The 12,476-nt window shown below is 46.3% G+C and overlaps 1 protein-coding gene across 3 annotated transcripts in view; it reads left to right on the top strand.

The window, feature by feature from the left end:
- The first annotated feature begins 5,073 nt into the window (after positions 1 to 5,073).
- The window catches only part of gpatch1 (G patch domain containing 1), an 11,849-nt gene continuing 4,446 nt past the window's right edge, over positions 5,074 to 12,476 (top strand). The window contains exons 1-16 of one of the 3 annotated variants that reach the window (XM_068728787.1): positions 5,074 to 5,475; positions 5,680 to 5,814; positions 6,293 to 6,378; positions 6,475 to 6,635; positions 6,878 to 6,975; positions 8,078 to 8,139; positions 8,650 to 8,916; positions 8,995 to 9,145; positions 9,261 to 9,340; positions 9,423 to 9,639; positions 10,381 to 10,677; positions 10,876 to 11,054; positions 11,201 to 11,328; positions 11,450 to 11,529; positions 12,073 to 12,281; positions 12,360 to 12,476. The exon at positions 12,360 to 12,476 is cut by the window's right edge and continues 127 nt beyond it. In XM_068728787.1, the coding sequence (XP_068584888.1) occupies positions 5,406 to 5,475; positions 5,680 to 5,814; positions 6,293 to 6,378; positions 6,475 to 6,635; positions 6,878 to 6,975; positions 8,078 to 8,139; positions 8,650 to 8,916; positions 8,995 to 9,145; positions 9,261 to 9,340; positions 9,423 to 9,639; positions 10,381 to 10,677; positions 10,876 to 11,054; positions 11,201 to 11,328; positions 11,450 to 11,529; positions 12,073 to 12,281; positions 12,360 to 12,476 (2,337 nt within the window). In that variant the 5' untranslated portion in view covers positions 5,074 to 5,405. The remainder of the gene's footprint in view (positions 5,476 to 5,679; positions 5,815 to 6,292; positions 6,379 to 6,474; positions 6,636 to 6,877; positions 6,976 to 8,077; positions 8,140 to 8,649; positions 8,917 to 8,994; positions 9,146 to 9,260; positions 9,341 to 9,422; positions 9,640 to 10,380; positions 10,678 to 10,875; positions 11,055 to 11,200; positions 11,329 to 11,449; positions 11,530 to 12,072; positions 12,282 to 12,359) is intronic. The other 2 variants (XM_068728786.1, XM_068728788.1) reach the window with 2 other exon arrangements.

The following is a 12,476-nucleotide window of genomic DNA, read 5'->3' on the forward strand; positions in this document are numbered from 1 at the left end:
CCTCTCTATTCTCCTCCTCCCCTCCTCTCCTCTCCACTCCTCATCTCCTCCTCTCCTCTTCTTCTCTCCTCTCCTCTCCTCCTCTCCTCTCCTCTCCTCTCCTCCCCTCTCCTCCTCTCCTCTCCTCCTCTTCCCCTCTCCTCCTCTCCTCCTCTAGTTTCATAGTGTTGCCTCATGCCAGAGATCAGAAGCAACATAAATGCTTTAGTCAGACTTTCTCTTCTTCTGTCTCTTTAATATTTCAACGTTTTAACTCCATGACGACATTCAGAGAGAGGAGGTGAAACTCTGCTCCTACACAACCTGAGGAGAGAAGAAGGAGAAGGAGAAGAAGGAGAAGAAGCAGGAGGAGAAGAAGGAGAAGAAGTAGAAGAAGAAGAAGAAGAAGAAGAAGCAGAAGAAGGAGGACAAGAAGAAGGAGAAGAAGCAGAAGAAGAAGAAGAAGAAGAAGAAGAAGAAGAAGAAGAAGGAGAAAAAGGAGAAGAAGAAGAAGAAGAAGAAGAAGAAGAAGAAGAAGAAGAAGAAGAAGAAGAAAAAGAAGGAGAAGAAGAAGAAGAAGAAGAAGGAGATTTTTAGATTTTTAAATTCCTTTTATTGATCCAGGAGACACCAGATCACTGTCACGTCATGAATTCAAAATAAATAACTAAATAACTAAATAAATAACTAAATAAATAAATAAACAACTCATCCAACCACAGAAACATACCAACATATCATACATGAATGATCAGCTCTCCCTCCTCCCCCACGGAGCATAAAACCCCCCAACAGCCCAAATGCGGCTGAAAGCCGTCACATCGTCTATCATTTTATAATAAGTGTATTCCACCCTCAGTCTGGCCTTTAGCAGTCCCTTCAGAACCGGTACCAGCTCCACACTGCCGGCCCTCTGAGCCCGGTTCTTGCGTGTTAATCAAATAGCCAACTTTGCAGTACCGGACAAAAAGTTCACCAAAGTGTGAACTGCTTTTCTCTTAGCAGAGTATTTGGGACCAAAGACAAATAAAGCAAATGTAAAAACATCCCCAAGACCCTGGAACCACCTTTTTAAAAGTCCAAACAGTGCTGACAGACGAGGACACTGAACAAACAGATGTATCAGAGTTTCACTAAGGGAACAGAATAAACACCCCTCCCCCAGCTCAGGATCAAGGTGCTCTGTATCTGTTCGTAGCTATTGCCCCGTGTACAACCCTCCAATGGAGGTCTGCTGTCCGTTTTTCAACGGGCAGCTCGTACAGAGACCGTCAGCTGCCTTTCGGGGAAACATCTGGACCAAAGAACTTAGTCCACCTCAACTCCTTCATCCCTGTCAAAGAGTGCAAGTTGACAACCTTGACACAGGTGTGGTAGACGGCTTTTTTGCCCACATTCTGGAACTTTTCCAGGTGCGGAGTTGTGAAGGTGAGCAGCAGACTTCCCTCTTCCTGCCACTCCCCCACAGAGGGAGTGATGGACAGAGAGGGGAAGTGGTACTCAAAGCCGTCATACCACTGGTCACACAGAGTTTGGTTAGCAGTGAACTCTCTCTGGGGTATGGACAGGGCGGCACAGACTTCCTCCACCACTCTGTTGGTCCGGAGTCGAAAAGAGGCAATTTTGTACTGAATGTCAATCAGTCAATGCCCCCCTTCATCAACATGCAGGTACAGCGCTGCTGCCCGGACCCAGTGCTTGCCAGACCAGAAAAAGTCGACGATGGATCTCTGGATGTCCTCAATCAGGCCTCACGGTGGTGTCAGAGCAATGAGTTTGTGCCAAAGAGTCGAGGCAACTAAGTTATTGGCAACCAGAACCCTTCCCCTATAAGACAACTGGGGTAGCAACCATTTACATTTACAAAAGAGAGCGCACACTTTCTCCTTCACTCCCTCCCAGTTCTTTGTTTGAAAGCCCTCAGTGCCCAAGAAAACTCCCAGGACTTTCAGTCCCTCTTTTCCCCACTCCAGTCCACCAGGAAGACTGGGCACTGCCCGGTCCCTCCACTGTCCCACTAACAAGTCTTCACTCTTGGCCCAGTTCACCCATGCAGATGAGGCCTTTTCATAAAACGATAAGGTATCTTGCAAACAATGAACGTCCTTCTGACTGGTGACAAAAACACATATATCATCTGCATAAGCAGATACAATAGGAGGACGATCAAGACTGGAGGACCCCGGAAGTGAGAGACCGCTGAGTCGACCTCTCAACCTGCACAGCAAGGGCTCAATAGCTAAGCTATGCTAAGCTATATTACTGACCTGAAATAGGACAACCCTGTCTTATCCCTCGATGTACAGGGATTGGCTGACTCAGCCCTGCCCCCGTCTTCACCATACATTGAGCACCACTGTACAATAATCCAAACCAAGCCAGAAAACCGTCACCAAAACCAGAAAACAAATAAGTGTGATCCACCCTGTCAAAGGCTTTCTCCTGTTCCAGTGACACCACACCAAAGTTTACATCATTTTTTTTGTGTCTCATGAGGAAAATATTGTCTATAATTGTCCTGTCAGGTACACAATATGTTTGGTCTGAATGTACCACTAAGTCCAGGTTGCCCTTGAGTCTATTTGATAAGGTTCTGGAAAGCACCTTATAGTCCGTACAGAAGAGGGCCACCGGCCTCCAGTTCCTGAGTAACGCCAGGTCTCCTTTCTTTGGCAGCAGGGAAACCACCGCTCGCTGATAGGAGACAGGAAGATCCTGTTCTGAAACATTCCAAAAAAACACCATGCAAATCATGTCCAAGTATATTCCAGAAGCGTTTGTAGAAGTCAGCGGAGAGGCCATCAATCCCTGGTGCCCAACCCAATGCCATCTGATTGACAGCAACCGTCAAATCCTCCAGAGTCAGCACACAATCCAGAGTAGCTTTCTCCTCCGGGCTGAGCTGAGGAAGCCCCTCCAAGAGCTCCTGCCGTCACTCCATGATGCACTGCTCTGCCCCAAAGAGGTCAGCGTAGAAATCCATGGCATGGTTCCTCATCTCGCCCGGACTGGTGGTCACTCTGCCTCCTGGAAGCTGAAGGCAGGTCATTCGCTTCCTCTGTGCCACCGATCTCTCCAGGTTGAAGAAGAAAGAGCTCAGGTCCTTCAGCTAGAGGAAGCAAGACCTGACCAGAGCTCCCTTCACCCTCTCCTGCAGCAAGGAGCTCAACTCCAACCTCATCTCCTGGAGCAGTTGACCTGTAGCAGGATCTTGGTCTCGGTGTAGCCCCTCCTCAATATCCCTGATGTTGGCCTCCAGCTCCTGGACTGCTGCCTTGATCTTAGCAGTGGAATCGGAGGTATACTGCTGGCATAAAACACAAACTTGTGTTTTTCCGACCTCCCACTTCAGATACTAACGCCCGTTTTTGTCGATCTCTCCCACCGTTGATGTTTAACGATTCAATGTTGAGGCTCTGCTTTGAGGGGTCAGAGAAGAGAAACAAACACTGTGAGATACATGATCATTTACTTTTTAACAATTTTACCTTTTTGTGCTTTACTAAGAAGAGTGATATGTTTTTTTAGACGGAAACGCTTCCTCTCATCCAAAATGTCGAAGTCGACCAGTTTTATACACATGTCGACTGCTTTGATGAATTTAGTGATGTCACTGAAGTAATCACTTACTTTGACTTTTAAATGTTTGATCTAGAAAAGAGTTTATTTCTTCCAGTGAGTACAGATCTGTGTGTTTTCTGGGGGTTCCACTAACAGACTCTATGTCTGACTCAGAGTCATACTCCATGTCCTCTCCACATGACACACTGGGTTCAACACTTGTGGAGGCTGCTTCCTCCACGGTTTCTTCTGGCTGGGGTTGTACAGTCTGAGGAGCTGCTGTTCTCTGCAACATCAGCCTGTTGCTCCTCGTCATCTGTTGGTTCGACCACAGGTCCGCCATCCATCGGTTCGTCCACAGGTCCGCCATCCGTTGGTTCGTCCACAGGTCCGCCATCCGTCGGTTCGACCACAGGTCCGCCATCCGTCGGTTCGTCCACAGGTCCGCCATCCGTCGGTTCGACCACAGGTCCGCCATCCGTCGGTTCGTCCACAGGTCCGCCATCCGTCGGTTCGACCACAGGTCCGCCAGCCGTAGGTTCGACCACAGGTCCGCCAGCCGTAGGTTCGACCACAGGTCCGCCAGCAGTAGGTTCGGCCACAGGTCCACCAGCTGTAGGTTTGACTACAGGTCCACCATCAGTCGGTTCGACCACAGGTCCACCATCAGTCGGTTCGACCACAGGTCCACCATCAGTCGATTCGACCACAGGTCCGCCAGCCGTAGGTTCGACCACAGGTCCGCCATCAGTCGGTTCGACCACAGGTCCGCCATCAGTCGGTTCGACCACAGGTCCGCCATCCGTCGGTTTGACCACAGGTCCGGACAGGTGAATCATTTGTGTCCCACATCTCCAGTGTTTCAGTCGATGAGTCCAGAAACATGAACAGCTGTCTCCTCAGAGACTGAACGTGTCTCAGTTTAGGGTCTTTACATCCCAAACTCACTGTTTTTAATCCGCTGGCAAATTTCCCGAACCTCCGGAGCTCTTTCTCCAATAGCTCGTACAGGATAAACTGTGGAACAACGGACACGGTGATGGAGCTGACAGAGGGGATGCCTGCACAAATGCGTCCCTGATGAACACTCCGCTCTCGATCAGCTGGTAGAAGAAACAGGAGGAGAAGGAGAAGGAAAAGAATATAAACAAACTAAATCATAAATGATACAAATTAGACTTCAATGTGTAACAAAGAGCTTCATCAGAGAGGATGTTAAAGAATATATAATATACAGTATATTATATATATATATATATATATATATATATATATCTAATATACTGTATATTATGTACAGCATATTATATATATATATATATATATACATATATATACATATATACAGATAACTGTATATATATAAAGTAAATAGGACTGTAACAGAGATCAGCTGATCTCTCGGTGAGTCACTCTGTGTTCTTCAGACCTGAGATCTGTGAGCAGAGAGCGACACCTGGTGGTCACATGACCTCACAGGTCTCTCTCTCTCTGTCTCTCTGTCTCTCTCTCTTTCTCTCTATCTCTCTCTTTCTCTCTCTGTGTCTCTCTCTCTGTCTCTGTGTCTCTCTTTCTCTCTCTTTCTGTGTCTCTCTGTCTCTGTGTTTCTCTTTCTCTGTGTCTCTGTCTCTCTCTTTCTCTCGGTCTCTCTGTCTCTCTATCTCTGTGTCTCTCTGTCTCTGTGTCTCTCTTTCTCTTTCTCTGTGTTTCTGTGTCTCTGTGTCTCTGTGTCTATATATCTGTCTTCATATCATATAAACTTGTTGTTTTGAATACAGTTTAGAACCCTCCGACACAGCAGTTGGCGCTAAATCTCCAAACTATGTTTGTCCATCTGCGACCACCGTAATTATAGTAAAATAAACATGGCGTCCGACAGCGACAGCGACGAGGATTTCGTGAGTTACGGGACTCCTCTGGAGCCTCTGGAAGAAGGTACAGTTCCTGTTATTGTATTACTATTACAACTAACTATTACAACTCGTTTTACGACTGAAATGAGCCTAAACGGTCACTTTATGATGCTAAGCTAATGAGCTAACAACAAGCTCTGAGTTACTAGCTCGTTAGCTTAGCATCCTGGTTTATAACCAGACTTCATTCATAAATATAAATATAAATATTATCTGTCTGTGGTAGACGAGCCGCTGAAGAAGCCCGTCCCGCTCCACGAGCAGACGGTGAAGGACGAGAAGGGCCGGTACCAGAGGTTCCACGGGGCGTTCACTGGAGGCTTCTCAGCCGGTTATTTCAACTCTGTGGGCACCAAAGAAGGTCAGTGATGCTGCTGTAGACGGTCCACTCCAGGTTCAGGTCCTGGACTACGACCAAGACTAGGACTAGGAGTGTTTCCTGGTTCTTCAGACCTGCTGGAAGCTTGTTTACATTTATAGTGACATGATCATTAAGAAGATAACGTCCCTCTGAACTCATCTTCATACAGTTATTACACATCACAATATTTATAAACATGTTATTAAACATCACAATATTTATAAACATGTTATTAAACATCACAATATTTATAAACATGTTATTAAACATCACAATATTTGTCAACATTTTAACCATCACAGTATTTATAAACATATTATTAAACATCACAATATTTATAAACATGTTATTAAAACATCACAATATTTATTAACAATTATAACCATCACAATATTTATAAACATATTAAACATCACAATATTTATAAACATTTTATAACTACTGTTGTTGTTGTTGTCGTTGTCGTTGTCGTCTGTAGGCTGGGCCCCGTCAACCTTTGTGTCTTCACGGCAGCAGAAAGCTGAGAAGCATCATGCCCGACCAGAAGACTTCATGGACGAGGAGGTGACGTGTTTCTCTGACAAACAGCTCTGTTGATGCAGGTCCAGAGGGACTGACTGTTGTTGTTGTTGTTGTTGTTGTTGTTGTTGTTGTTGTCAGGACCTCGGTGAGCACGGCATCGCTCCCTCAGAGATCAGCACCAGACAGGAGTTCACCTCCAGTCGCAGAGACGCCATCAGAGAAAAGGCGAAAGCCGTCAACGCTCAGTCAGCAACGATACCTGGAGACACTCTGCTGGAGGAGCTCATCGCACCGACCAGGTAACACGTCACACCTGTTACCTGTGGACCAGGTAACAGGTGTGTTATGATACCTGTGGACCAGGTAACAGGTGTGTTATGATACCTGTGGACCAGGTAACAGGTGTGTTATGATACCTGTGGACCAGGTAACAGGTGTGTTATGATACCTGTGGACCAGGTAGATGTGATGCTCCGTTAGAATACATCTGATCAACACAGTAAATCAATCTGTCCTGAGGTGCGTTTGTTTCGTCCCTCAGGTCGTCCATCGGGGTGGAGCTTCTGAAGAGGATGGGATGGAAGGAGGGTCAGGGTGTCGGACCTCGTGTGAAGAGGAAAGCTGGTCGACAGCAGACGGGTACGTCTGAAGGTTCACATCCAGTTTACTGCTGAACACAAAATAAACACATTTAGCTGTGATTTCATCACAATAAAGCAGAAATAACTTCATAATGATGCCGTTTTGTAAAAAGTCTGAATTCATGTTTTGTTAGTTCTCTCTTCAAGACGACAAGTAAATAACTTTTAAAATACTTGTTTTCTGAATGGAGTTTGGTTCTATCGAATGCTATGCTAAGCTAGCATCATAGCAGCTCCATCAACACTCAACATAACGTCATCTAGACGTAGATACATCAGCGTTGTTCTTTATACCATCTGGTTCATACTCGTATATTTATACTCATAGTTTCAGCAGGTCTGTGTACTAACATGAGGTATCGTAGCGCTCTGGGTGAACACATTAGTTGTGTGATTTCCTGTTTTCTACATTGCTGAAGGTGTTCTTGAAGAGATCTCACTGATGCTCAGGATGAGTTCTACACGATAATAATAATAATACATTTTATAATAATGCTTTTCATAGTACTCAAAGACACTTTACATTAAAATCATCATATATAAAAGCTATACAATATAAAAAACATAAAACACACAATAATGGTCACACATTAAAAGCATTTTTGAAAAGGTGGGTTTTGATTTTGGATTTGAATATGGAAAGTTCAGAGCAGTCTCGGATGTGTTTGGGGAGAGCGTTCCAGAGGGAGGGGGCAGATACGGAGAAGGCTCTGTCACCCCATGTCCGGTGCTTGGTCCTGGGTGGAGGAGACGGGAGGCATCAGAGGAGCGGAGCCGACGGGATGGAGTGTGGTGGTGGAGCAGGTCGGTGAGGTAGTAGAGGGCCTGATTATGGAGGGCTTTGTGAGTGAAGAGAAGGACTTTGTATTCGATCCGTTGTGAGACGGGGAGCCAGTGGAGGTTCTGGAGAACAGGGGTGATGTGGTCACGGGAGCGGGAGTGGGAGTGGGCGAGCAGCAGAGTTTTGGATATACTGGAGTTTCTTTAGGATCTTGGATGATGTGCCGTGAAGAATGCTGTTGCAGTAGTCGATTCTGGAGGATTCACATTTCATATATTAACTTGTTTTCATCTGTATGGTTTCTCTTCTTTCTCTACAGACAGAAGAAGTCGACTGTACGGATCTGTGCTGCTCCCTGCTGGATCACAGGACTCACAGGGGGTGAGACAGCTGGAGGACACACACATCCACACACATCCACACACATTCATACACATTCACACACATCCACACACATCCACACACATTCACACACATCCACACACATTCAGACACATCCACACACATCCACACACATTCACACACATTCAGACACATCCACACACATCCACACACATTCACACACATCCACACACATTCACACACATTCACACACATTCACACACATCCACACACATTCAGACACATTCACACACATTCACACACATTCACACACATTCACACAGACCCAATCAATCATTATTATGTTTGTTATTTCGTCCATAACTTCTTCAAACGTCTACTAACAGTCCTAAATGTTAAACTACTGGTTTGGTCTTCATCCAGTCTGTCTGTCAAACATTAACATCAATAACAACAATCAATAATAACTATAATCATAATAGAGATGAATCTGATGTCAAAGAGAGAAGACGACTTTAACTGTTGATATATCTCCATCCTTTTAATCAGGATGATGATGATGATGATGATGATGATGATGATGATGGTGAGTTTGCTCCAGAGGACGTGACGTTTGCCCCAAAGGATGTGACTCCGGTGGATTTCAACCCCAGGTTGGGGGTTCAGGGTCTGGGGTACCACGGTCTGGACCCGGGTCTGGCTCTGATGGGCCGCGGAGCCCCCGAACACCTGGACCTGTTCAGACCTCAGTCCGAGACCAGGAGCCGTCTGTTCGGAGACAAGAGAGGCTCCAGGAGAGGAGGCGTGGCCGGACAGGTTGGTAGCTCCGCCCACTACAACCAGGTTCTATTAGCAGAAACTTACTCTGACGATGATGTCACCTTTCACCTGCAGGCATTTGGGGTGGGGGCCCTGGAGGACGATGATGACGAAGAGGTCTACCACAGAGACTCCATGTCCAGGTACGACACGGTGCTGGGGGGGGAGGAGCCTGGAGACGGACTGTTCGGCTGGACGGCTCCGCAGCAGTACACCAAGAAAAGAGGTAAAACTGGGGGGTCCAGGAGAGTCCGCCAGAGTGCCCGTAGTGGACTCCAAGAGAATAACAGAGTGCCCGTAGTGGACTCCAAGAGAATAACATGTATTTTTTATGTTCACAGACAAAAGCAAAGATGCGTCTTACATCGGTAAGATCCTGGAGGGATTTACTTTGGCCCAAAACCCATCTGAGGACAAACCGGTGAGCATCTTGAAGTATGAAGACGAAGTCTCCGTCTGAACCTGATCGATCTTCACTGATCTGATCCTCTGTCCCTCTGCAGGTCTTCCCCCCCCCCTCTCTGCCCAGAGACTACCGTCCCGTCCATCGGTTCCGTCCGTCCCTCGATGCTTTGGGTCTTTCGGGGGTCAGTTCTGCACTGGCCGAGGCTCTGAGGGTCTCCAGGGGCCACATGGTCACAGAGGAGCCCCAACATGGGGGACGCCACCAGCTGGACTCTGGTCAGAGGAGGACGCTGCTGGGAGAAGACGCCCTACAAGGTAAAGATTTACATCCTCCATGTGAGCTCTAAACTAATACTGAGGTTAACTTTATCCTCCATGTGAGCTCTAAACTAATACTGAGGTTAACTTTATCCTCCATGTGAGCTTTAAACTAATACTGAGGTGAACTTTATCCTCCATGTGAGCTCTAAACTAATACTGAGGTTAACTTTATCCTCCATGTGAGCTCTAAACTAATACTGAGGTTAACTTTATCCTCCATGTGAGCTTTAAACTAATACTGAGGTGAACTTTATCCTCCATGTGAGCTCTAAACTAATACTGAGGTTAACTTTATCCTCCATGTGAGCTCTAAACTAATACTGAGGTTAAGTTTATCCTCCATGTGAGCTTTAAACTAATACTGAGGTGAACTTTATCCTCCATGTGAGCTCTAAACTAATACTGAGGTTAACTTTATCCTCCATGTGAGCTCTAAACTAATATTGAGGTTAAGTTTATCCTCCCTGTGAGCTCTAAACTAATACTGAGGTTAACTTTATCCTCCATGTGAGCTCTAAACTAATACTGAGGTTAACTTTATCCTCCATGTGAGCTCTAAACTAATACTGAGGTGAACTTTATCCTCCATGTGAGCTCTAAACTAATACTGAGGTTAACTTTATCCTCCATGTGAGCTCTAAACTAATACTGAGGTTAACTTTATCCTCCATGTGAGCTCTGTAAGATCTCTGTACAGATCAATATGTTTGATTAATAGATATATTGTCTGATCAGGTCCCAGTTCAGTCATGGAGCTGCTGAAGCCTGAAGACAGACAGCGACTCCTCAGCATGCGCACCACCTCCTCCCCTCTGACCTCCACCAAGACCTCCCAGGATGCCTTGCGGTCGAGGGCGGGGCCTTCGGCGGAGGCCGAGGACTCCTCCTCTGGCCTCCGGCAGCAGCAGGAGGCTCTGGCGGCGTGGAGAGGAGTCCAGACCTCCTCTCAGACCTTCAGACCCTTTGAGCAGGACCCTACCAAACAGGCCCGCTACGAGCTGTACCTGAACCGCCTGAAGCAGGGAGACAGAGGTAGGAGGACTACATTTCCCAGCATGCACTGTAGGAGACACATTCTACTGAGAACATGTTAGAACAGAAGATATAAAAGAATATAAAATATATTCATTAACATGTCAGTAGAAAGAGGTTTTAACACGACTAGAGACAGAGACAGAGGTAGGAGGCCTACATGTCCCATCATGCACTGCAGGAGTGTCTGTGTCTCAGGTGGTCTGGAGCAGAGTCTGGACCCGGGTATGACGGAGTGGGAGCGCAGCAGAGAGAGGGAGGAGTTCGTCCGAGCCTCCATCTTGTACAGACCGTCCTCCTCCTCGCTCTCCTCCCGCTTCACTAGAGCCAAGACCCAGGAGGACGAGGACAGCGTGGAGGTCAGCCGGGACCAGGAGGTAAGGGGATCCACCTGTAGACCGCTGTCAGCTGGTCTCACCCTCATTAAAGGGACAGTTCAGGTGTTCACAAGTGTGTTAATGTGAGCTTCTTCTTCATGGATGGACGTATGTTAGACACTAACGTTTGTTTGTTTGGTTGTCAGAGCGACGTGGACGACAAACAAGCCGCCGTGAACATGAAGATGTTCGGTAAACTGACCAGAGAAACGTTTGAGTGGCATCCAGATAAACTGCTCTGCAAGAGGTTCAACATCCCAGATCCTTACACCGGGTACACATACATACACAATATGTCCTCTGAATGCTAGTTGAGTATAGAAGTGTAAAGTGAAGTACAGTACTAAAGTAAAGGTACTAGTACACGCACTGATGAGGTTCTGTTGGTCCTTCAGGTCCGGTTTGGTCGGTCTGCCCAAAGTCAAGAGAGACAAGTTCTCAGTGTTCAACTTCCTGACTGTGACGGAGCCCACAGGTAACAAGTCTATAGTGTATATGTATATATATATATATATATATATATATATATATATGTATATGTATATATGTATATATATACGTATATATATATTATATATACGTATATATATATGTATGTGTATATATATATATATATATATATATATATATATATATACATATACTGTGTATATGTATATATACTGTGTATATATACATATATCAATACACCACGACGCCCTGGTGGTCGACAACACATTCTGTTATTATCATTTATATTTATTATAATAATAATTGCTGTTTTTCACTTCTTCTTCCTCCTCTTTCTCCTCTTCCTCCTCGTCTTCTTCCTCCCCCTCTTTCTCCTCTTCCTCCTCGTCTTCTTCCTCCCCCTCTTACTCCTCCTCCTCTTCTTCTTCCTCCTCTTTCTCCTCTTCCTCCTCGTCTTTTTCCTCCCCCTCTTCCTCCTCCCCCTCTTCCTCCTCGTTTTCCTCCTCCCCCTCTTCTTCCTCCTCCTCTTTCTCCTCTTCCTCCTCATCTTCCTCCTCCTCCCTTTCAGCTCCTCCTCCTCCTATAGACTCTGGTAAGAGGTCCAGGTGGGACGTTTCAGAACAGAAGAAGGAGGAGAAGAAGAAGGAGGAGGTGGGGGACCCGCTGAGTGAACTCCTCTTTGCTGCGAGAAACCAAACTGAGATCAAAGAGGAGCAAACCACCTCCTCCTCCTCCTCCAGCAGCACCAAGCAGCAGACTGCTGACTCCGTCATCAAGGTAACGTGTTAAACTGTGGAGGGTTGATCCTCTGGAGAGCAGGAACCAGGAAGCTTCATGTGTTTCCTCTTCATACAGATTAAAACAGAGGACCAAGAAGAGGAGGAGGAGGAGGAGAGCAGGCCTCCCATGGATCTGTTCAAAGCCATTTTCAACAGCTCCTCTGATGACAAGTCCTCTTCATCAGAGGGAGAG

This window comes from Cebidichthys violaceus, unplaced genomic scaffold, assembly GCF_023349555.1.
Source record: "Cebidichthys violaceus isolate CVI_PGR_0920_01 unplaced genomic scaffold, fCebVio1.0.p SCAF_43, whole genome shotgun sequence".
Classification (NCBI taxonomy): Eukaryota; Metazoa; Chordata; class Actinopteri; order Perciformes; family Stichaeidae; genus Cebidichthys; species Cebidichthys violaceus.